Genomic DNA, 25,842 nt, shown 5'->3' with positions numbered 1-25,842 from the left:
CCCACTCATTAGCTATCCTATCAATGTTCTTGGCTTAAAAATGTCTACCCCACAATTTCTGAACAGTTCTGATCTGGATTCATTCCTCTCTAGGTCTCTGGAATAGCTCATCTCTGGTATTTTCAGAGAAAGAGTGCATTCAGATAAGTAACTAGGAGGCCATTAGGTTGAGACGGCTCCAGTTTCTTAAGTTCCCACATAAGTAAACTGAAACCCAACTCACAATTACTGAACCTATGAAACCTTACGCCATCAAAAACTGCCAACAACCTTTAATCTGAGACTTTACTAATCAGAAACCACCATTTAGCCTCTTTAGGGGTTTTCCATGTTAACCAATCACATACTTTCTTTGTCTTGCTTCTGAAAGCACCTTATAAAAGTTATCCCCTTTTCTTGCTCCCTTGGAGGTGTCCTAAATCTCTTGTGGCCTGGCAATGCCTGATTCAAATAAACTCATTATAAGTTGAGTGTGGTTAAGTTTATCTTTTAACATGTGCTTTCAAGGTAAAGATTTTGACAGTTTGTATGTCTGAAAATATCTTTCATCTACCTTCACATTTTATAGTATCGTTTTGATATTAGGTATAGAATTTTAGGTTGTAAACAATCTTTCCTCAGAATTTTTAGGCATGTTTTCATTGCCCTGTAGCTTTCAGTGTGGCTGCTGAGAGGCCCTATCGTTTTCTGCTTCCAGTTTCTTTATATAAAAAGTACCATGGAATACTATTCAGCCATTAAAAAAAATGGAGACTTTACATCCTTCGTATTAATCTGGATGGACGTGGAAGACATTATTCTTAGTAAAGCATCACAAGAATGGAGAAGCATGAATCCTATGTACTCAATCTTGATATGAGGACAATTAATGACAATTAAGGCTATGGGGGGGAAGCAGAAAGAGGGATGGAGGGAGGGGGGTGGGGCCTTGGTGTGTGTCACACTTTATGGGGGCAAGACATGATTGCAAGAGGGACTTTACCTAACAATTGCAATCAGTGTAACTGGCTTATTGTACCCTCAATGAATCCCCAACAATAAAAAAAAATAAAAATAAATAAAATTAAAAAAAAAAAGTGTTTTCTCTCTCTTTGCTTCTTTCTCACTTTATAGTTATAGAATGTTTTCTTTGTCCCTATGTGCTGAAATATCACCATGATATGCTTTGACGTGTATTGTCCCACACTGTTTTAGGCACTTGGTGGAACTTTTCCATCTAGTTAATTATATCCTTCAGATTTTTGTTATTTCTTTTCTTTGGAAAAAAATTTTTGGATAATCTTCCTCCTTTTTCCCTACGGAATTTTTTTATCCATCCTGTAATTTTCATATCCTTCACCTCCTATTTTCCATCTCTATTTTCTTTCACATTTTCTGGGAGTGTTTTCTAATTTTGTCTTCTAATCCTTGTATTGAGTTATTTATTTGTGCTATCCTAAGTTATTTCTAAATACTCTGAATACTCAGTTTTATAGTTTTGTGTTTTAATTTCATAAATACAGTGTCCTCATATCTCATTGAGAATCTGAGGATACTAATCAGTATTGGGGGGATTTTCTTTTTTTCTTTTCAAAGTTTTATCCTTCCTATACAATCCGTTTCCTCTGATTTCCTTTTCCTTTTCTTCGGTATTTGCTTTAAATATTAGATAAACATTGTTTCGTCTGGTGATTCTTGCTTATTCATATTAACAATAGGGCAATAAAATACTAATTGGCAACTTTGTAACCACAGAGGGATATCTCTTCTGTAGGGTAATCTGGTTGATGATTTCTTTGGGGGACCTCAGGTCTGCATCTTTAAGTCTTTTCTTTTGGGCTGCTCATATTCCCAACTGAAGACTCTTCTAATGTTCTGCTAGTGCTTTGGCAGTACAGGGAGAGGAGAAACCTGCCATCTCTACAGTATTTATATCAACTTTCACCTCTCTCCCTGCTTTCAACTACTCTCAAATTTTATTCTTGTCTACCAACCCTTAGATCCACTGTTTCAGCTTTTCTAGAGGAAACATCTCCAGTCTTCTGCCAAAGAGAGGCAGGGTTAGTTGTGAATGGGGATACAGGTATCTGTTTTTAAACAGACTTCCAACCATTTATACCCACTAATTTCAGAGGACTATGATGCCTTGAATTCTCAGTCTTTGGGGAGTTTTTGATTAAAACTGGACTTAGATTTTTAGGTTGTACTAAGTGAGGTACACTTATCCATCTGCTGTCCAGGTTCTGAAATGTGCCCATTTTCTTTCGGCACAAATGTTTTTTATTGTTTAGAATCCTATCTTTATTTTAATGCAGTTTCAGGATGGAGCAAAGCTCAATTTATGTGTTTGATCCATTGTAATCTGAAGTATATACGTCACTAATTCACTGTGACGAATATACAATAGCAGTAAGGCATTCAGAACAGAAATAGTGGTCACATTATAAGTTATAGTAGTTAGATCATATCTAGGGCAACATTTTTCATTTTGAGTGCCATAATCTGTGTCGACAAACTGTAGAATGATTAAGTTGGTTCAAGATGAAAACAAGTTACATGAGAAGTAGCTGAAGGACTTGTTGATGTTTTTATAGACTAAAAAAAAAAAAAAAGGCTTTGAAGATTCTATTCCCAAATTTAGAGTGCAATGAATATTTGTGAGCCACTTACATCACCCCTTGATTCAAAGGTTTTGGAGGGGTGAAAATATTATAGCTCTCTTTAAATATTTAACTGACTACTACATCACAAGGGAATAGACATTAACTTTGGTTTCAGAAAACATAAAAAGGATAACTGAACCAAGTGAAAGCAAAATACATTTTGGCTTCATTTTGAAGTATATAAGGCCATAATCTGTTATAAGCCCATAATCTATCTCTCTAGTTTATGTTTAAGAGTCATGAGACCTGAAGAATTTAAATGACTTCCTAAGTCATGCCTGGTCCATAGTACAGGTAAATGGTCCTGGGTGCATTGCGGGGAGAGAAGACATGATCTGTTCTCAGGAAATTTACAATATCAAATGAAGAGACAGAACACCACACGTACACATCTATTAGGAGTAATCTGAGGTGCAGAGATTCCAAAATAATGTAATTGTATTTCATTTCATTGCATTTACTACCAAGAGTTTAGGAATTCACTTCAAAGAAAAAAGATGATGCTATGAAACCTGAACTCAGAACATGCTTGACATTGTGTGGCATTTCCCAGGTTCTGTTCCTAATCCTCCATCTCCTTCCTGCCACTTCTGTGCTAGAAATATTCTAGCATATTATCAAATTTCTAATAGTAAATAGAAATGAGATATGTATAAAAGAGCAATAATGAAGAATAAATGCTAGCTACCAAATAATTAGTTTTCTTCTAATTAAGCATTAAAATGAGTGCCCCCTTAAATTTATGAGGAGACACTGAGTATTTTTTCATGAATTTTAATGTATTTCATTCCACTTTGCATAATGTAGTATTAACTCTTTCCATACAACCCTTATTTCTTTTCATAAAGAAATATAGAAAACAATCATCTTCTATTTTCATAAATATAGATACTATGCAGGAATAGTTATATATTAACTAAATATGACAGAATAAAGTTATATATTCAATAAATTCACTTTCTTTACAACATGGTAAAATAAGAAAGACATAAATATGAAAGGGCTAAGTTGAACATTTTAACAGCAACTGTCTCACAACTGGAAAAGTTTAAACGTGCAAAAAATAAGTGACATCTTTTCATAAGAAGATGAAAGCTTTGAATTTTAGTGTTACGTTTATAGATAATATAACAAGATGAAATTTGGAAGGTACTATTCATTGCAGGAAACTGAAAAGTATAATATGATGGAATAAGGATCACATTTTTCTCTTTGAGGTAATTTATATTTAAATGAGTTCTCCATAATCCTTTAAACTGAAGTGCAAATTGGTTATCAAAGTCCTTTGCTGTAAGGGTTGTTTTACATAATAATGAATTTCACAGAAGTTCCTCCAAGGGAAATATTGACTTAGGCAACCTTATAGGACGTTTCAGCTACAGCAGCACTTTAGATTAGTGTCATAGACAGCATACAAAAACTTTCCAAAATCTAAATTTCTTTATTATGAAATGTAGGCAGTGTACCTTTTCTGAATATAAAATACATTTGTAATAGAACTTTTTAAAAAAAAATGATTCTATTTAATCTATTTTTCTCATCTATACAAACTTAACAAAGTATTAATAAAAATCTACCATGTGCTTGGTACGTGGTTTGTGTTATTCCAGAATGGGTTGTATGAAAGTAGTAGGAAATGTTTAAGTGTGAAAACATATGTGTGTGTTGCTGCTAACCTGAGAGCTGCAATTATTAAGCCTTTAACTCTATGCCATGTAATGTACATGTGCTACTTTATTAGTTTTTCAGAAAGCGAGTGAGCCATTATTATCCTCATTTTATAAGTAAGAAAACTGTGTATGTGGTATATGAGGATTTGAACCATCATTTCCCTCATTTATTAAGCTAGTCCCCTATCTCACATCTGGCTTCTTTTCATTCATTTGCCCTACATAATTCACCACCAGAAAGTGAGTCTTTGCCCTAGGGATAAGAGTCAACAAATAGGGATTCTCCTATTTACTGAAGTGCAGAGGCCGTAAGTCCCAATCAGCTCTCATCAGTCAGGGATTTAAACCAGGCAGCTTCACACCAGTGAAATCCCGGGACCAGGCTCTGCGGGGAACAACCTGAGTTTGAGGCTATCATAGACTGGACAGGACACTGGATTTACTTACAAGATCTGAGTTTGAGAACCAGGTCTATCACTAACTAGATATGTGACTAGAGAAAAATCAATTTACCTTCCTGAGCCTTTGCTTTCTCATCTGCAGAATGAGATTAGAATTATCAATGGCTTTCAAACTATTGTTTATGTTTTTAAGTGCAACTATTCTAGTCAATTAAGTCTTATGTTGAATTCTGATACCTAAAACAGATACAGATAGAGCTACACTGATAAAAGCAACAGCTGGGTTTTGAGGAGGCATGAGTTAATCTACCTATAGGTTCTCCCCTATCTCATCTCCAAGGAGGCCTCTGAGGCATCCAAGGCCTTGAAAAACACAGTTTTCAAACTACGGCCTACCTCTAAATTTGTATCAGTTCTCATAGTCTATAATTTTAAAACATATCTGTCACCATATGGAAAAAGTGTTAGAATTGTACCACTATGGTCAGGGCTGATAATTCAAAGGAGAGGTGCCATTACATTGTAAAGAATATAATCAAATAACCTGGCTCGTGGTGGCCAGGGGTACACTGTTGGTCTTAAAGTTCGGGCATTCTAATAATGGTTTTTGAAACCTGTTAAATTTTGCTGCAGTTAATTTAATGAAATATGGATATTATTTTAGCCTTATAGGGTTATTCCATTAGTTGATTTTATTTTATGCTAGGTTACATGATAGGGAGACATAAACTGACAATTGTGATTCAACTATTACTTGTTATTCCACAAAATACTTATTTTTTTTTTTTTAGTATGAATCTTAGAAAAACTGGCTCATGTCCTCTGTAAGTAAAGAAATCATGTCCCATCATTGTAACTCTTGGTTTAAAGACTTTTTGACATATCTGTATTAATCTCTATTAAAAATGGCCAGTATCTCTCTGGCCCTACACTGTGATTGACAGTGTTCCATGGGTTTAATTTTGACCTGTCTGTGGCCACAGATCTTTTCACTTACCTGCCTCCGCCTTCTGCTGCTTCTCAATCTTCTCCAGGCGCCCTAGCAAGGAGTCAATTTTAGTTTTGATCTGGGTTAATTCTTTCTTGATTGTCTGCACCTCATCGGATTTCACTGGAAGAGGAGAGGAGAAAGAAAACAACAGAACATCAGATGCACCATGACCCACGTTGGACACAACTCACAGGCACCCTGGGTTTTCTCAAGACTGTGTCAGATCACATAGGACACTTCTCAATTTTATCAGCTACTCATTACTTCTAGTGATCCTGGAATACTGGATGATGCTGCCAATTGCAAATAAGAATTCTCAGTGACATGAGCATTTGCTACTATGTCTTTTGACTGAAGGCTATGCAAAGGGATAACAGAGTCTAGAAATATTTTATAAAATAAATAATGCCAAATTCAGTTTGGGTAAGTAGAGTAAATCTGTAATGTAAGATGGATTCAGGTTAAGAAATAATTAAATTATAACAGGTATGTTATTAACTACTTTGGGGTACTATATTATACTGAATATTTTAGCAGTCTATGGTATTTTAGTCCATCTCCTTGGGGATTAATTGAGACAAGGATATAAATAGTATTTATCTTTTTTTTTCTTTTTTTTTATTATTAAACCATAGCTGTGTACATTAATGTGATCATGGAGCACCATACACTGCTTTTATAGACCGTTTGACACATTTCCATCACACTGGTTAACATAGCCTTCCTGGCATTTTCTCAGTTATTGTGTTAAGACATTTACATTCTACATTTACTAAGTTTCACATATATCCTTGTAAGATGCACCGCAGGTGTAATCCCACCAATCACCCTCCCTCCGCCCACCTCCCCACTCCTTCCCCTCCCTTTCCCCCTTCCCCCTATTCTTAGGTTATAACTGGATTATAGCTTTCATGTGAAAGCCATAAACTAGTTTCATAATAGGGCTGAGTACATTGGATACTTTTTCTTCCATTCTTGAGATACTTTACTAAGAAGAATATGTTCCAGCCCCATCCATGTAAACATGAAAGAGGTAAAGTCTCCATCTTTCTTTAAGACTGCGTAATATTCCATGGTGTACATATACAATTTATTAATCCATTCATGAATTGATGGGCACTTGGGCTTTTTCCATGACTTAGCAATTATGAATTGGGCTGCAATAAACATTCTGGAACAAATATCTTTAGTATGATGTGATTTTTGGTCTTCTGGGTATATGCCTAGTAGAGGAATTATAGGATTGAATGGCAGATCTATTTTTAGATCTTAAAGTGTTCTCCAAACATCTTTCCAAAAGGAATATATTAATTTGCATTCCCACCAGCAGTGTAGAAGTGTTCTCTTTTCTCCACATCCACGCCAATAGCATTTATCCTTTGAGGAAAATGTCTTAGATACCAGAAAAGTCTTTCTAACTCTCTCCAATGTGCTACTTCCTTTACTCTTTCTGGAAAAAAAAAAAAATGAAGCAATGGTTTGTGCATTCTTATCTTCAGGTCTTAGGGCTTCATGGAAAGAAATTCACTGAAATTCTCACTAATATTTTCTTATTGTAGAGGTTTTCATCCTAGATTTTCAGTGGTTATTAGAAAGAAACACTAAAAAAAAATAGGGACTAACATATGATTGACAACTTTTAATTTTGCCAAGTATGGATGTTAAAAGCAGCAACAATTAACATTCCACTACCAACTAAAATCAATATTTTATAAAGACAAGGGCTTAAAGAAAAGACCAATCTTATATTTAAAGAACAATTCATTAAATGAAATGTGTTTATATTTATGAAAAATTTACTGCATTTTCTCCTTAGTTTTCTGAGAACCACAATAATCAGAGATGGAAGATTTTAAAGCGCTCACTATACATTAGCTACACCTGCCTCTGAGCTTTCCTTCGGTGGGTTATTAGGTATGACATCTCAGTTGAAAGCTGAGCCTCAGGATCTCAGATGCTTATTTTTAGTCTCGTTTAGTTCTCTTCTGTCACTTTTCCTTTAAGTTTATTATCATCTCTACAGCATACTCCCCAGAAATTTCTGAAAAAATTAAAGTGTTTAGCTTGATTCTTTAATCTTGAGAAAACTAGAAAACAAAAACAAATTGTAATCTATTTTTGCTTGAAGTAGAGCTATTTGTCAATTAAGATACATATCATTCTCTAAATCTCAAGGGAAGAACATAGTTTTTCCAGTATGAAAATGAGAAAACTTTTCATTATAAAATCAGATTGAAAAAAATCAGATATTTATTTCTGATGCAAAGTAGTTTGTAAAACAAAAACAGCAAGCAGCAGGGACCCTCTGGAGTATTTCTATTCTGAACTACCAAACCAAAAGTAGAACAAAGTTTAAAGTAGAGAATCACTCCATATGTCAATTACTTCAAAGACATCAAAGTATCATGTGGAATTGCAGCTAAATTTGAGAAACATCATCTGTCACAATTGCAAATTGATTCTGCTTTGAAGAATGATACTTATTTCCTTTGATGGAAGCATATTATGTAGTTTTACCTAAGCCTATCAGATTTAATAGAAAATATTTTATCTCCTAACATTAGATTTCAATGCAGGTGAAATAGGACTTGGTTAGAAACTAATGGAATAGAAATAGAAATGGCTAGAAATTAATAGAATATATTTCTTAGCAAGTAGAGCCATTCCTCAGCCCAGAAGTGCAGTTGAATAATTTTAGTTTATCTCCTTAAAAAAAACATAAACCAATAAGCCACCAGTATCCCACTTTATAGAAACTGCATTAGAGAACAACTAGGACTCTGGACTCACCTAGGAGGAACTTACAAGTGTTTAAGAAGCTAAGGTTTCCTTTATGTCTAGACTCAGGTCTAGACTGTAAGAATGCCTTCTAAGATCAGAGCTAGACTATTATAGCTCTGAAGAGATTGTTAGCTCTTGGCCTCCAGGAAATACTGAACATGGCGAGCAGCAAACGCTCATCATGGTCCTGAAAAATGGGCCCCCAAATAAGCACGGCTGCTGTGGTAATAGATAGGCTGAGACCCCATGGGCCCTTCAACAGCCAGGGTAGCCTGTAGGCAGGCCACCCCTGTATTCCTAATTGAGAAGAACGGAGTCTGCAGGTGCCCAGTCAGGGGAATGTCTGCGTGACTGTCCCTGAAATCAGCAGTGCAAGCAGCTGAGACCATCCACTAGTAGTTTAGGCTGGAGAAGCTGAGATGTCTGTCTGAGATGAGACTTCCTCTCTGTCCTCTCTCTTCTCGTTACATCTTTATCTGGCCTCTTCAGATGTTCCGCCACCCTATGTTCCTGTTTACTCTTTACCCAACCTTCCTGGGGGCTGTAATGTCCCCTCTCTTTCTTAACCTTGACTGCTGACTGCTGTGCATCCTCGAACGTATACTATGTTATGTATCCAATAAAAAAGACTCTGGGAGACAGGACAGGAGCTGCATTGTTCTCATGCTGCCTCTCCCCGACCCCCACCGGCACATAGAACAGTGTATGTCCTTCTGGGCTTCTGGTTTTTCACTAAATTTGATGTAAGTTTCATCCTTTCCTGGCTCGGCGTCCGTAGCACAGTGGTTACTGCGCCAGGCACAAACACCAAAGTTGGCAGGATTGAAACTGGCCACGGCCAGCTAAACAACAAGGACAACTGCAACCGCCCGTTGTGGCGGGCGCCTGTAGTCCCAGCTACTCGGGAGGCTGAGGCAAGAGAATCGCCTAAGCCCAGGAGTTGGAGGTTGCTGTGAGCTGTGATACCACAGCGAGAGCGACATAGTGAGACTCAGTCTCAAGAAAAAAAAAAAAGGCTCATCCCTTCCTCAGCGCTGTCTCCCTTGCTGGCCACTGTCGCAGGTTGGGGTCAACTAGACACCCAACAGGCTGCTTCTTGAGCAACCTTGGAAGTTGTTCCCTATCTCACTCCAGTACTTCAGTGCTGCCCTTGGGAAAAGGCTTGCCCCTTTCCTGGTCTACTTTAGTCTTCCACCTATCGTCAGGCAGAGTCACTGTCTGGAGATAGGGTATGGCTTTGTGCTGTTCCACCTGGTTTCTAGATGAAATTCCTGGAATGAGCTCCTCTCTGTCTGATGTGCCGCTCTCTTTGGCTCCTGGTTGCTTCTATTTTCTACATTCCCCCTCTACTGTTAACAATTTCTCTACTGCACAGTAGATTGTATTGAGCCCCTGTTTTTACTTCCTCTTCTTTAGTAGCTGAGCACATATAAATACATTGGTCTGTTTTAGAAGACATCAGTCGTACTATCTTCAAAAGAAAATTGTCTTTTGCTCTTTTTCTCTGGATAAATTCTACCACAAAACACTTTGCAAAAAAAAAAAAAATCATAGATAAAAACAAACATATCATCATACTAAAAATCGTGATTGTTCTGTTGAGTATAACTTGTTTTCCCGTGGGTGATGATAGGGCTTGAATTTAGAATTGTTTAGCAAGATCAGCAAAGTGATAAGTAAAAACATCACAAAGTTCCTAGGATAAATTAGGGAATGACATTGGAGAAACTAGGAGTCAGGCTGCATCGCACAGAAAATCTTAAATATTTTTCCTAAATTATCTTGATAGTATTTTTATAAGAGGAAAAACATGTTAAATCATTTCAGACCTGCTCTCTCTATATAGAGTTCATTGATTTAGCGATAAATGTTATTACAATGCTGATACAGTCAACAAAATTATTGTGCTTTTGCCGTGACATGAGATAGAATCCAAAAAGGGTATCAGGCACATGGGATGATACCATCTGTCTATATAAAAAAAAGTGTGCATCTCTGATTTATATGGGGAAAATATTTCAATTTACCTTCAGGTCAAGTCTATTCGGGACAAATAAAGAAGCTTCAGCTAACTGTCCAGATCAGTGGTTTTTGACAGTGGTTGCTTTTACCCAGCAGGGGACATTTTTCAAGCTCTTGAGACATTTTTGTCTGTAATGACTTGGAATGGGGTGGTGCTGCTGGTAGCTAGTGGGCACTGGGTCTGCTAAAAATCCTACAATTCACAGGATAGCCTCTCTTACCACACCAAAGAATTATCTGACCCCAAATGCCGATAGTGCCAAGCCTTAGAAATTCTGGCCTAGATAATTACATACCCTCTCTTACTGACACTATGCTTCCTATCAACTATTTATAAGATTTAACAATGTCATCATATGGATTTTCACAATAATTCACATTAATTTATGCTACTCTTTTTATTATTTCTCCTCAGCCCTTGATACATTAATTGTCAAAAATAAAAACTATATACTTTACATAGAAATCAGTTTATCAATCACTTTTATATATAGTATTTCACCCATAAGGAACTGGAGATTCTGATGATTTACCTGACTTTCCCAAATTCACATTTGCAGAGGTAGAGTTCAGTCTCAGACCTAGATCTTCTGACTGTAAACTCTATACTGTACCATGCAGCTTCAGTTGATGTGAAAAAAAATAATAGCCAGTTTTAGTTTTTTCTTTTACGAATGCAGTCACATTCAGAAAAAAATAAAGACCACTGATTTCTATAATGTAGTTTTCTGAAAATCTTTATTACTGTCACTTCAATCCATTTGGTTCTTATTCTGTATGTCTCTGTTATTTAATTCATACATTTTAAGCTAACTTAATATGCAAAAGCTAATTTGTCAGTTTTGAGAGTAGTTTTCAAAGGCCATAATTTAAAGGATTTTGCTAAAATAAATTAAAGCAATTGGTCATCCTCCTGCCATGGACAGAATTTCCTAGAAAAAGAAATTACATGTATGTGCAAATGTACGTGGAATGTAGTCATAATATCTATGCCTATATACACCGATACCCATTCTTTCTATTAAAAAGAGAAAATAAAATGGAGAATGAGTGAATTTTATTCAATTGCCATTCATTAAATGCCTGCTATATGCATCCATTCATCTAGCATTTCACTAGAAGCTGCACATATATTATTTCATTTAATCTTTATGATAAATACGTAAGGCATTATTTTTAAATTTACTCTACAGATTAGAACAATGAAAATTTGACAAGTTAAGTAATGTGTTTAAGAATGTTGAGAAAATAGGCAAGAAAATCGAGTTTAGAGTGGGTTGCCTGATGCCAAAAATCATGATCTATATTTATTTTCCCCCTCCCTTTTAGCCTGAATCATGAGCTTCTCATCATAGTGAAATGCCTCCCTGGTTTCATAGCATTTATAATTAGTGAAAAAAGTATGTAAGAAATTTATTACTGTACATATGAAAATATGATACATAAAATAATGAAGGAATTAGCAAAAAGCTCCAGTTACTTGAGATTAAAATGATATCCTATTGTCTATTTTCTGCTCCCCCATTAGACTGTAAGAGCCTGAAAATGAAAGATTGTATCTCTTTTGTCTATGGAATATTATTTCCACAGGGGTCATGTCTATTTCATCTTTGGAAAATTAGTACCTGTCATGTGGTAGGTAATGATTAATTGAACTTCTGCCAACTATGTGGGCAAAGAGAAAAGATCAATTAGTTTTGATGGGGTTTGATAACTGACTGTGAAAATCGTCATAAAAGAATGAGTTCGTGAGCTAAGAGTGGAAAGATGCTTCAGATTTCAGAAAGCAAAGAAGGTCGGTCTATTTTCAAATCACAGAGATTGAAAATACACATCAAACTCTGATTTCTTTTAGACCCTGGAGTGTAGGCCAGAATCTGTCTCCTGTTTTACTGACTCAACAAATTTTTGAACGATTTTTGTCTGAGCTGTAGAATTTCTAAACATGTGGTTCATAGTCAACTGTAAAATGTATAAAAAACAAAAAGCAAAATGCAAAAAACAAAAATAATAGTAGAGACACGCTCCAAGAATGTTTAAGAATATACCCCATGCAAAGCATAATTAGCTTGAGTGGATTTACAATTGAAAATGGAGATTAGATTTATGTCTATAGCATGAAGCAGAAGACCTTAAGTCTCACAATAGGAAAATGAACTGGCCTGTGGTCAGAGGGAAGATTATGCCGTGGAGCACAAAGGGGTCTACACTTGTCCTAACAGGAGGAGAAGGTGTGGACAAGACACACGCAGAGGGAAGGCTATGTGAAGACGTGGAGAAAAGATGACCATCTGTAAGTTAGGCAGAGAGGATTGAGACAGACCCTTCCCTCAAGTCCATCCAAAGGAGCCAAGCCCTGACACCCTCACATCTGACTTCCAGCCTTCAGAACTGTAGGAAAATAAACCTCTACTGCTTAAGCCACCCAAACCAGGGTATTTTGCCATGGTAGCTCTACACACTGACATACTTGTCATATGCATTTCCTAAAATATTGTTATGATCAGGTAGCGCTTAGCTGAGAATTTTTTACATTGGCCCTGAATGAAATCCAAACCCTTCAATATTCTCCATAGTTTTTCATTATCCTGTTATCCAATTTTATATTTTGGTTTTTCAAATCATAATATGCTCAGTTCCTTAACTGATATTCCTAGCACTAAATCTTTACTTCAGATAATAATATAGTTCTTATTATCACTATTACAATTTATTATCTATTAAGACTAATGTAATTCCGGACACTGTTCTGAGAGAGCTGTGTGTGTTAGCTCATGTAGTCCTCACAACAACTCTGCAGAGACGGCAGCAAGATTACTACTCTCAAAGCACCTTGCCCTAAAACACATAGCTAATAAATGGCAGAGCCACTATTGGATTTCAGGTGCAGCAATTTTATATTCCTTGCTCTTAACTGTTATGTTCTGCTGTAATAATAATAATAATAGTAATAATTAATCTCGCTGAACATTGACTCTGTGCCTAAGAACTTTACATATGTGAATAATTTATTTCTTACAACAACTATTGGATACACATCTGTTATGTCCATTTTTCAGACAGAAAATAGAGACATAGAGAGGTCAAAGTCTGTCCCAAGAACACTGTTGTAGAGTACTGCCGAACATACACTCTGCGCTGGTAATCTGACAGCAAAGCCTCTGCTCTTTCCTACCCAGATATTGCCTCCTAGAAGGCAAGATTCTCTCTGATTCTATCTTTCCAAATTCACTTACTCTTCTAAAATCAATTAAAAATTCCCCTGTTAAGCCTTCTCTAACCTTTATAGCCAATGATATTTTCACTTCTAAAACCTCAAAAACAAAGTGTGTATATATACACACACACACACACATATATATATACACACACTTTGCTCAAGATAATGGATGACTCCAAAGTGTAGTACAGAGCAAGATGATTATAGTTTTAGTTAAAGTTGATTCAAAAAGGGACAGAAAAACCTAACAGCGATATACATTTTTAAAAAAGTAACCCATTTTAAATGCTTATCAGTATTTATCTTTGGCCAATTATCCCATTAATATATTTTTCTTTATGTTCATCTTCTCCTTAGTAAAATTTGGTCATACTAAATATTCTGAAATAAAAAATGACACACTATCCAAACTATAACATTAGTTTTCTCTTCTTCTTTTTTTTTTTTTTTTTTTTTCAGTTTTTGGCTGTGGCTGGGTTTGAACCCACCACCTCTGGTATATGGGGCTGGCGCTCTACTCTTTGAGCCACAGGCACCACTCTAATTTTCTCTTCTAAAGCTTTCAAATCATTAAGTACTGGGAAACAACTATTAATAAAAGAGTATGATATGTACCTTAGGAAATATTTACTCAGATCAACATAGTACATCTACACTTCACTCAAATTTTTCTTTCTTTTTATTTTATTTTATTTATTTTTTTTTTATTAAATCATAGCTGTGTACATTAATGCGATCATGGGGCACCATACACTAGTTTCACAGACCGTTTGGCACATTTTCATCACTCTGGTTAACATAGCCTTCTTGGCATTTTCTTAGTTATTGTGCTAAGACATTTACATTCCACATTTACTAAGTTTCACATATACTCTTGTAAGATGCACCGCAGGTGTAATCCCACCAATCTCACTCCCTCCACCCCACTCCCCACTCCCTCCCCTCCCTTTCCCCCTTCCCCCTATTCTTAGGTTGTAACTGGGTTATAGCTTTCATGTGAAAGCCATAAATTAGTTTCATAGTAGGGCTGAGTACATTGGATATTTTTTCTTCCATTCTTGAGATACTTTACTGAGAAGAATATGTTCCAGCTCCGTCCACATAAACACGAAAGAGGTAAAGTCTCCATCTTTCTTTAAGGCTGCATAATATTCCATGGTGTACATATTCCACAATTTATTAATCCATTGGTGGATCGATGGGCACTTGGGTTTTTTCCATGATTTACAATTATGAATAGGGCTGCAATAAACATTCTGGTACAAGTATCTTTGTTATGGTGTGATTTTTGGTCTTCTGTGTATATGCCTAGTAGAGGAATTATAGGATTGAATGGCAGATCTATTTTTAGATCTCTAAGTGTTCTCCATACATCTTTCCAAAAGGACTGTATTAATTTGCATTCCCACCAGCAGCGTAGAAGTTTGAAAATTATTGTTATTTCCCCAAACCAGGCTAATTATAAAAGTATTATCAAGTAATTAATATTTATGCATACATGTATATACTTCAGTGAATAAACATACATATAGGTATAAAAATATAGTCTGCCAATATGTTTCTTGGGAGAATATGCAATCATGTTCTAGTTATGCTAATTATATATATCTTATTTAGATTTATATTTCATTAACATGTTACTAATCTACAGTTAGTTTTTGTGCATTGAGCTGTAAATGTACAGAACTACATGAAACATGCAGAGAATTGATTAGTCTATTGTCTTTCTATATTAAGAATTGATTAAAGTAAACATTTAAAAAACTAATATATCTATAATAAGTTTCAAACAATTTCAATTTTATTGATAATCCTTATAAAATATTAGCCTATAATTTATCTTTCTACCTATTACTTATCTACCTTTTTCCCGAGAAATAAATGTACTCTGGAATACAGAATTTCCACGAATGATTGTTGTTAAAATATAGAACACTATATATTTCTTTCATCATCTCTGGTTTATATTCAGTAGTCCAATTTTCAGAATTAGCCTCCTCTCAAGAGTGTCACATCTGTCACACAAAACCTTAAAGACTAAACTGAACCCCATGTATGATCTAGGAATGAACTTACGAATAGCTTCTTGTGGTACATGTAATTTAGTGACAAACTGTAAAGTTAATTTAGGTTATTTCTCCAAGTAGCTGATTTTGTCAATTTGCCTTTCTATAGAAATCATTGCATTATTTATTTATTCCCATGTAAGACAAAAGTCATTAAATTTTTCGATACTGGGAGATTTTGAGGAATAGAAATTTGTATATACTCCATGTTAGGGTGACCCTCCAATGAGTTGCTGCAAAAACACATTTTCTTATATTACTAATATTCAAAAAGGAATTCATACATATATATGTATAGAACAGACAGGTGAATGGAAAAGTAGAGAACTGTAAATCTAATTACTTTGTTAGCTGAGTCCAGTTCTTACTCAAATTCTGAGCATATCAAGAAACTTTAGAGTTTCAAGTAGCATTAGTCTCTTCCTGCTTCTGGAACTATTTTTTTACACACACTAAGATAAAAACAAGGTATTTGAATAGTGATTCTTAGTATTTTTGACAGTGTTGAGATAAAAGCCAGTGTTAGATAGCACATGGGTATAAGAATTAAGAGACTTGGGTTCTATTTCTGGCTTTGCCATAAATATTAGTCATATGTCCTTTTTTGTTTACTCATCGATAAAACTAGGATAACAGTATTTTACTTGTCTTAAAGAGTTGGGGTGCAGAGGAAATACAAAGTCCCCATAATAGCCTACCAAGCTGCATTGGAACTTGCCTTCTCTCTACCTCTCTGATCTTTTCTCCGATCATACTGCCCTTCCCTCACTCCACTGTAATCTTTTGGCTTCCTTATTGTTTTTTGACGATTTCAGCTTCAGGTCTCTGCAATGACCATTCCCTCTGCCCAAAATGCTCTGCCACTGAAAGCATCACACTTACTCCTTCACTTCCTTTAGGTTTCTGCTCAAATGTTACCTCATCAGACACATGGTCATAGATCACCCTGTGAAATATAGTGTTTCCAACTTTCCATAGGTTGGAAATTTTACACATTGAGGAAACATCAGCTTATTGTTTGGTTCTTCCCTGCTAGAATGTAATCTCAAGGATTATAGAAAATTTTGTTATCCTTTCCTTAGGAATGATATTCTAATAACATACATGAATGCATTTTTTTTTTCCCTGAATCAGTCTCTACAAAAAATTAGCAGTGTGTTTAGTTGGAAAGTTTGTTATCTCTACTTTTTACTAGTTAATGTGAAATTATATAAATATCTATTTTCTTTTTTATGATATTGAGTATGTTTTCAGACACATAAATTTCATAATAATTTAGAATAGTATGCTGAGTTATGCTTTTAACTTCTCTCTGGCTTGCCTCTGAATTGCTCAAATATTCAAAACATGAACCAATTTTGCGTAACGCTTCTCTGAGAAGACAGCACGTGCACTCCCTTTTGAAGTGACATCATTTCGCCATGAAAAGCAACATATCCTATCTCAGGAATTTAATAGGCTACAAAGTTAAGTGGGCTGAGAACATAGCATTATTTGCTCTGATAAAAAACTTTTCAAATTGGTACTGGGTTTTTGTTAGTTGCCTTTTGTCTGTTCCCCCTCCTGGAACACACTGTGTTGGAAAGCACAGACCATTCCTTATCCATTTTATCATTCTGTAATTAATTTTGTACATAGCAGGAACGTCATAATTACCTGATTAATTTATTGAATATAGGCATTCAGGCAATGATAGCTAACCTTGCCCTTCTTTAAAGAAAAATATTGTGAAGAACATTACTTACATTTAGAGCCTGAAGACCCGCTGACAGCAGATCTTGATCCACCTTTCATGGAAAAGACTCCTTTCCCCCTGCGAGTTGTTGAGACAGCCACTCGGGGACGCTTCAGTGGAATTACAGCTCGAGGAGGTGGCGGCACACGCCCATGGTAGTCAAACAACCTTTACAAAGCACAAATGGGGCTGAGAGTTGGTTTGATGCCTGTGTGTTCCATCAACTGTGTAAGATAATTAAGAGAATGGCCTGCCAGAAAATTTCAATACATTTTTTGTTGTTTTATGTTTATTGGTGGATTAATTTTTCGCTAAGGAAATAGGATAGTAGCATAATCTATGCTTTCTGGACATTAGAATCTGACTCCCAAATGAACTCATTTATGAGATATAAAAAGACAAGAGCTTTGCTCAAGTAGCACGTCATGCACTTGGTTGCAATTGCTGAGCTTTGTTTCCCAAATATATTTTGTTTGGATAAACTCTCTCTAAGAAGAATTTACTCTTCTTATGAATAGATATATTCCTCTTACACGTCAAATATTTGTTAGCACATAAGTTTGAAAAAAGAAAAAGATCATAAAGAATCAGGAACAAGAAAGAATATTATTTTCCGATCAGAAAACAAAGCTCAGAAGGAAAAGAAAAATCGAAGTAAGACTAGATTAAAGAAAACAACTATGAAAGACAAATCAATATGTTACAGCATATTTTGGCTGAGGCTGGGTTTGAACCCACCATGTCTGGCATATGGGGTCGGTGCCCTACTTCTTTGAGCCACAGGCACCACCCCATCTCTGAGAATTTTTTAAACACTAAAAGGCTCATCAGACTGTAGAAAAAAGACTAAGTTAGAATGACATAGAGCTAGTATGAGGACAAAACTTTATTGGCTAATATGTAGTAGAGGTATTTATAATGATATTCTTTTTATTATTCTGACCATTTGCTGTATATGCAAGTTGAGACTAGAGGCATATTTAAAGCTATTGAAAAATTACTTTAACAAAAATTCAATAACATTTTTACTTTTACTACAAAGTAAAAAATTTTTACTTTTACTAAATTTACTTTTACTAATATCATTTTTACTTTTACTAAAAATTAAAAAATCACATTCACCACAATCAATGGCTTTCCCTTAAACAATGAAAGGAATCAAAGTATAAGAATGTTAAACACACTTATATAAATATTTAATTCACAGAAGCTTCAAATTCAAAAGCTTCAAATTATTTATCCTTCATACACATGTACAAAACATTTTTATGATAGCACATTTGAGAAGCATAAAAGGTCAATCAAAGAAAAACTATTTACTTGATTTTAAAACTATTTGCCATTAAACCAGATATGTGATTACATTATCCATTAAAAGGAAAATAGCATTATTGACAGAATTATGATTGTTACATATTTTATTGTGACTCCATTATATAGATTGAAGTCTTCCAATTGCTTTAAAACAGTCAACAAAAATAATCCAATATGAAAGTAACAAAGGAGAAAATTAGAACAGGAAAAAATAATAATAAAAACTTCTATAATGGGTTATTTAATAAAGTTACATCTTGCTTATACATACAGACAAAAATGTGATAATCTCTTTTTGAGAAATATGATATGAAATATAATAAAAATTAAGGTAGCCTCATTTCCAAATATTCATTCAGAGACATTGCAAACTAACATATAAAAGGAGGAAAAAGCACTATTTAAGCCAAATTTAAAGCAGAACTCCTTAGGACTAGGAATATCTCTTCTGTTAGAGAGCTAAAATTCTCAAAAATGACAAACGTGCTGGGGAAAAACTAAGAGATGACTGGAAAGGAAATGAAATGAAATGAGACAGAGTTCAGGAGAGGTGCCACTTCTGTGAATAAGCAAAGTCCATTAGAGCTGAAGAACTTCTGGCAAAAAACGGGTCACGGATGTCAACACATTATAGTTTACTTCAAAGAGTACAGGCAGGAGGAGGCTGAAAGGGGTTATGAATATTGTCCATCCCGCTAGGGGCTCCAGAATCAAAAGGGCTAACTAAACCTGCCCCTTATTTCAATTACAAAATGAGGTCTACATTAGTTATTTATAAGTTGAATTCACAGAAGATAGTGAATTGGTCAGTGAACCAAAATACAAAGGCAATTTGCATGAGCTATAACTCCTAGAACAATTTAGGGAAAAGAAAATATGGCAATTGACTATATCTTCCAGGATGGAAGTTGCTGCTTGAGATGAAAGGCAAGCTCTTTCTGAGTGACCATTTCCTTAGACCACCAGTGAACAACTGAAGATGTCCATTAAATAAACTAATCTATAAATTGGGGTAGGAAAATCTCTAAAGCATAATCAAAATACATTTATAATGATGTAAGAATCTTATGATAACATGCAGCCCAAGGCTGGGCATAGTGGCTCACGCCTATAATCCTAGCACTCTGGGAGGCCAAGGCAGGAGTATTCTTTGAGCTTAGGAGTTTGAGCAAGAGTGAGACCTCTGTCTCTACTAAAAATAGAAAAATTATGGCTGAATAGTCAAAAAAGATGAGAATTTACATTTTTTATATTTACCTGAATAGAGTTGAAGCACATTGTTCTTAGTAAGGTATCACAAGAATGGAAAAGCAAGTAACCACTGTACTCAATACAATATTAGAGACTGGTAGATGGGCAATACTAATATGAGACTGGTAGAGAGAAAGGCTCAGCTATAAGCAAGTGGGGAGGAGGAGAGAGAGGGAAGGGGAAGAGGGTAAAGGATTGCTGGGCTCTCATCTACTATGCACAGCGTCAGGGTATACAGCACATCCCCTGGGGGAGGGGCTCAACTACAACACGAACTTTGTCTTGGAAACGCAAACAATGTAACCTAATTATTTGTACCCTCATATCAATCTGAAATTTTAAAAAATGAAGAAGAGGATAATTAGAGGGGGATTGTGGTAGGTGCCTGAAGTCTTAGCTACTTGGGAGGCTGAGGATCCTTGAACCCAGGAGTTGCTGTGAGGTAGGCTGACTCCATGGTATATAAGCCTGAGCAACAGAGTAAGACTCTGTCTTAAAAAAAAAAAAAAAAGCAAGCCACTCAAGTACATGAGATGCTTGTTTTTCCATTCTGGAAATGCTTTACTTAGGAGAATGTTCTCCAAATCCTTGCAGGTAAATACAAAACATGCAAAGTCTCCATCTTTTTTTTTTATGGCTGAATTGTCTTGCAAGGTATACATATACCACAGTTTATTAATACATTTATGGGTTGATGGGCACTTGGGTTGTTTCCACACTTTTGCAATTGTGATTTGAGTGAAAATCAAGACCATAATTTTTAATTTTACAACATTTAATGGAGATGGAAACATAAAAAAAAATTCATTTGGCACCCTCAAGTTTATCAGAAATAAAAGGAAAGAAGACTGGATATTGTCCTTATGCACAGAAACATAACAGTTACAACCTAAGAATGGGGGGGAAGGGGGAAAGGGTGGGGAGGGAGGGGGGATGTGGGTAGAGGGAAGGGGATTGGTGGGATTACACCAGCGGTGCATCTTACAAGGGTATATGTGAAACTTGGTAAACGGTCTGCGAAGCTAGTGAATGATGCCCCATGATTATATCAATGTACACAGCCTTGATTTAATAAAAAAAAAAAGAAAAAAAAAAAAAAGGAAAGAGTGGACAGGTTTTCTGGGATTACAAGATGGGGTTCTACTTGCAGAAGGAAGTAAGTGGAAGGCACTCTAAAAAGAATCAAGCAAGTAAAAGAAATTTTGCCTTTACAAACTGTTATATTGGCAAATACTGTTGAGACTAAGTAGGTGGTCCATTTAAGATTATAGAGTGACAATGAAGATTGCAGTCCAATAGAATTAAGTGGAATCTAAATCTCAAAGTTCAGTTAAATGCTTTAAAATTTTTCCTTCCTTTTACTTTTTCTGATTCTTTATACTTTTAGAATTATATTTCCTCTCTTTTCCTTAATAATCCCTAATATTTTTTGGTTAGAATAATTTTCTCCTGCATACTTACTCATAAAATAGATAATGGTTTGCAAGCTCTCACAATTGAGTTCATGAACTCATCCCAGAAAAAGTGCTCTATACCTCATTGTTGAATATCACTACAGTGATAATTATATCACTTCCCTTTGGGAAGCTGTACACTGGCACCAATGCCTAGTCCACCCTTCAGATCAATTTTGGAGCACTTTTTCCAGAAAGACCATTAGAGATACTGTTGTACAAGACCTGACAATTAAGTTCATGAACTCATTTTACAAAAAGTGCTTTGAAGGGTGAACTAGGTGTTGGTGTTGGTGTATAGCTTCCCAAGGGAAGTACTTCAAAAGTGTCTGTCATAATAAACAACAATGAGATATGTAGCATGTTTTCTAGAAGTTTATGAACTTAACTGTCCCATGTCATATAATGAAACCAAACATATACAATTCTTCCTTCACCAATATTTTTTACATAATGAAACCTATAAAAGACTTAATATCATGTAGTAAATAAAATAAATGCAGCCAGATTTTAATAAAAGCAACTTATGGAAGAAATTTGAGAACTTAATTTGTTTTATTGAATATACATGCCCATTTTCCTTTCCTTGTTTGGACTTTTGTTTGCTTTAAATAATATGAGGTGCACAATTTTATTACCTAGCAAAATCTAAAAACTAGTAATATCAATTTTACTATTAATTTACTTGATAAAATAGACATAACTTTTCTCTAGGAATAATTAAGATATTTGATTTCATCTGCTGTTCTTAAAAATAAGTATTTTTTGGACAAAGGAAATTTAATGGCATAGTAACATAAAAAGTAAATATAATTGAGTATTTTTTAAGATAAAGAGCTTGTTATTATTAAGTTTTAAGAATAATAAGTAACATTTTAGAAAAAAATACATGAAAACAACCACAAATCCCAATCTTAGACTCTAAAACAACTATAATCCTCTAATCTTTTTTCTGTAAGCATCCACATTTATTATCTAATTGAAAATATAATATATGCACAGTCATGCATTCTAGTTAATTCTCCTTGGTTCGTATTAAAAACATTTCTCAAGCCTGCTAAATGATCTTCTTGTTTATTTTAACTGTTTTGGTGCATTTTCTCAAGTGTATTAGGTATACCGCATTCTAATAATCATTACCTGATTATTACACTTTTGATTTGATGCTTATTTTTGGCTATCAACTAATATGATTTTAAAAACAAGAAAAATATTGAAAATGCAACATGTGCATATATTTTTATCACTGAATGTTAAATTTTAATTTTAGATTAATGGTTATTTCAAGAATTTTGGTAATTATCTGTTCTCCTCCACCTCCTCCTCTTCTTCTTTTTCTTTTTTTTTGTTGAGACAGAGTCTCACACTGTTGCCCGGGCTAGAGTGCCATGGCATCAGTCTAACTCACAGCAACCTCAAACTTCTGGGTTCGAGCTGTATTTCTGCCTTAGCCTCCCAGGTAGCTGGGAGTACAGATGCCTACCACATGCTCAGCTTATTTTTTCTATTTTTAGTAGAGATAGGGTTTCTTTTTTGCTCTTGCTGGTCTTGAACCCTATGCACAAAGGATACTCCGGCCTTGGCCTTCCACAGTGGTATGATTTATAGGTAGGAGCCACCCGGCCTATATGTTTTCTTCTAAATTGCCCTTATGAAAACAGTTCTTCATTTTCCCTACTCATGAATCAAAATTTACAGTCAGTAGGTGGTTCATGCTAGCAAAGATGTATGATCTGCACTGGGTGGGGGGAGGTGTTGCCCAGAGGCAAACCTGTGAATAAATCAGGGCTATTTTCTTGTCATACCTTTCAGTAGGTACATACAGATCAATAACCAGAGGACTCAAGAAGACTTTGCCCCATGTCTTGATTCAACTTTGAGCCCTCCTTTTCAGCATGCTTACCTTGGACAGATATATTGTCTACAAGAACAAATTAAGGTGCATATCTATTTGTAAGAAGGGGCATATTTGAAGTCCACATAAATGATTCTTAAAGGCTGCTAGTGAATGTTTCCTGTATTATCTGAACTACTCAAAACTCATAAACTCCATCTATTATTTCCACCCTGACTTCAAATAAATTGTTGGTTACAATGGAATCAGAAAATAAATTTAAAAGGCATACTCCACTTGAAACCAGTAAATGAAAAATTTCTATTGCTCTTTTCTTTTTTTTTTTTTAAACTTTTTTTTTTTTTGTAGAGACAGAGTCTCACTTTACTACCTTCAGTAGAGTGCCATGATGTACACAGGACTCACAGCAACCTCTAGCTCTTGGGCTTCCGCGATTCTCCTGCCTCAGCCTCCCAAGCAGCTGGGATTACAGGCGCCCGCCACAACGCCCGGCTATTTTTTGGTTGCAGTTCAGCCGGGGCTGGGTTTGAACCCGCCACCCTCGGTATATGGGGCTGGCGCCTTACTCACTGAGCCACAGGCACCACCCATTTGTCATTAAACCTTTCCAAGGCATTCTGTGAAGTCTTCCCCCTGGATCATGTGAAAATGGTTTTTGAACATGCTTTTAAAGGCAAGCTGATTGCAATCGTGAATGATCTCTTTTGCAATAGCTCAACCTTAATACAATCTTTGTATTTTGTCCAGCATTGCTATCTATTATGTTTTGTATACAGCTTTGTATAAATAAAAAGTTAGAACATCCAAATAACCATTTTGAGGTTATATATCACTAAAATGATTTTCTCATTTAAGTCTTGTAATTCTGTAAGGTCAGTATTAAGTTTGCCCAAGAAGGAAATTGGCAAAAAAGGAAGCGGTGATGTCTCGGAGTTTAACCATTCAGCACATGTGCATCTAGGCCTGAAATTCATGTCTTCTGACTCCAATCAATACCCCTTGTCCACTGTACGATGCTATTATTTTAAAATGTTTTACAAGGAATACCATTCCACCAGGTGAGAATTTAACAAAACAGATACTGCTTCTTGCTAATATGCTTTCCAATATTTGTGAATATGTATTGTGCTCTGTAATCAATAATCTGAAACAACTGTAGACTGAGTTAGAGTTCTTTTGTTAACTGATACTTTAGTAGCTTCTTTTTGGTTAATTGAGACAAGGTCAAATGGTTCCTTAACAATGCCTACTTTGAATCATTTAAAATGTACGTATGTTTTCCATATGATAAAGTACGTCTGATATTTCTTTTTTTTTTATTAACAGTTTAGATATCACTGGAAGTTATAAACTGCTCAGCGTTCTTCTTAATGTTGTTGGGGAAAAAGGTTGACTTAGACTGTTAATATCTCAGAAATTAAAAACATTCTCTGGGGATTGAATATGAGTTTAGGTATACATTTCCTTTTATTTTACTTGTTAGAGTATAAGTATTTATGTTTAATTTTTAATAACATGTGGTGTCTTGCACTTAGAGTCATAACTTGGCTCTTTCCAAGAAAATGCCATTCAGTGCTATACATTATTGGGCAATGCAATGTGTAATGTATAAAAGATAAATGTTTAATATAACCACTCAAGTCTACTAATTAATGATACTTCTCACGTTCCTTGAATCCCTGGATAGACACTTAAAGAAATCATAATAAGATGAAACTTCATGTAAAGAAGTTTTCCAAGCTAAAGCTATCTAAAAGTCAAACATTCTTTATTACATTAGAATCTCCAAACCTTACAGTAATAGGATGATAATAGATTGTGGCTGTATGTCAGTTGTTAATGTGTTGTTTCTTGGCTTCAGACTCAGGCTTGGTCACAGCTGGGGTTGGGACTCTGCAAACTACATTTGTGGGGTGAGGGTGGGCCAGAGTGGGGGGCAGCTGGCTCCTGCTATGGTCAGCTAGTAAAGGAGCTGAGAGGGAGACTGCAATTGGAATGTGGAAAAGGGACTTGCTTTTTTGTGTTTTGCTTATCTGTGTTTCGGCTTCACAGTCTTGTTAGCATGACTCAACCTGATAATATTTTACCCTGATAATAAAAGTTCATTCCAGGAGCAGCAGCAGACTCCAGTTTGATTTTTGCGACACTTGCAGAATGGTATCTCCCCTTCCCCAGATCACCAACCCATATCCCTTTCTCAGAGTTCTGGGTGGTAGTCCCAAAGTTCTACCTATGGGCTCAGATACAGCAGCATTAGACAGCAAAATCTCTTCACAGTTTCAGCTCTGCTTGGCTTTTCTATGCACGTATTAATAATCCTAAACTCTTCCATTTCCCCAGCCCTAAAGGTGTCAGCTGCTTCTGGAAATTGCCAACTCCATTATATTATAGTGTGTTCTTTGTGCCTTTATAGTTCCTTAATACCCAGTTAGCATACTTT

At 35.4% G+C, this 25,842-nt stretch overlaps 1 protein-coding gene across 15 annotated transcripts in view; it reads right to left on the bottom strand.

Moving 5' to 3' along the window:
• RALYL (RALY RNA binding protein like) overlaps positions 1-25,842 on the bottom strand; it is a 958,719-nt gene that overhangs the window by 77,005 nt on the left and 855,872 nt on the right. For all 15 annotated transcript variants that reach the window (XM_053559029.1, XM_053559028.1, XM_053559027.1 and 12 more), the window contains 2 exons: positions 17,539-17,696; positions 5,711-5,824 (listed from right to left, as the gene is read on the bottom strand). In XM_053559029.1, the coding sequence (XP_053415004.1) occupies positions 5,711-5,824; positions 17,539-17,696 (272 nt within the window). The remainder of the gene's footprint in view (positions 1-5,710; positions 5,825-17,538; positions 17,697-25,842) is intronic.

Source organism: Nycticebus coucang, chromosome 13 (genome assembly GCF_027406575.1).
Source record: "Nycticebus coucang isolate mNycCou1 chromosome 13, mNycCou1.pri, whole genome shotgun sequence".
NCBI classification, from domain to species: domain Eukaryota; kingdom Metazoa; phylum Chordata; class Mammalia; order Primates; family Lorisidae; genus Nycticebus; species Nycticebus coucang.
The sequence above is the reverse complement of the archived record's forward strand: the minus strand, read 5'-3'. Positions and strand labels throughout refer to the sequence as shown.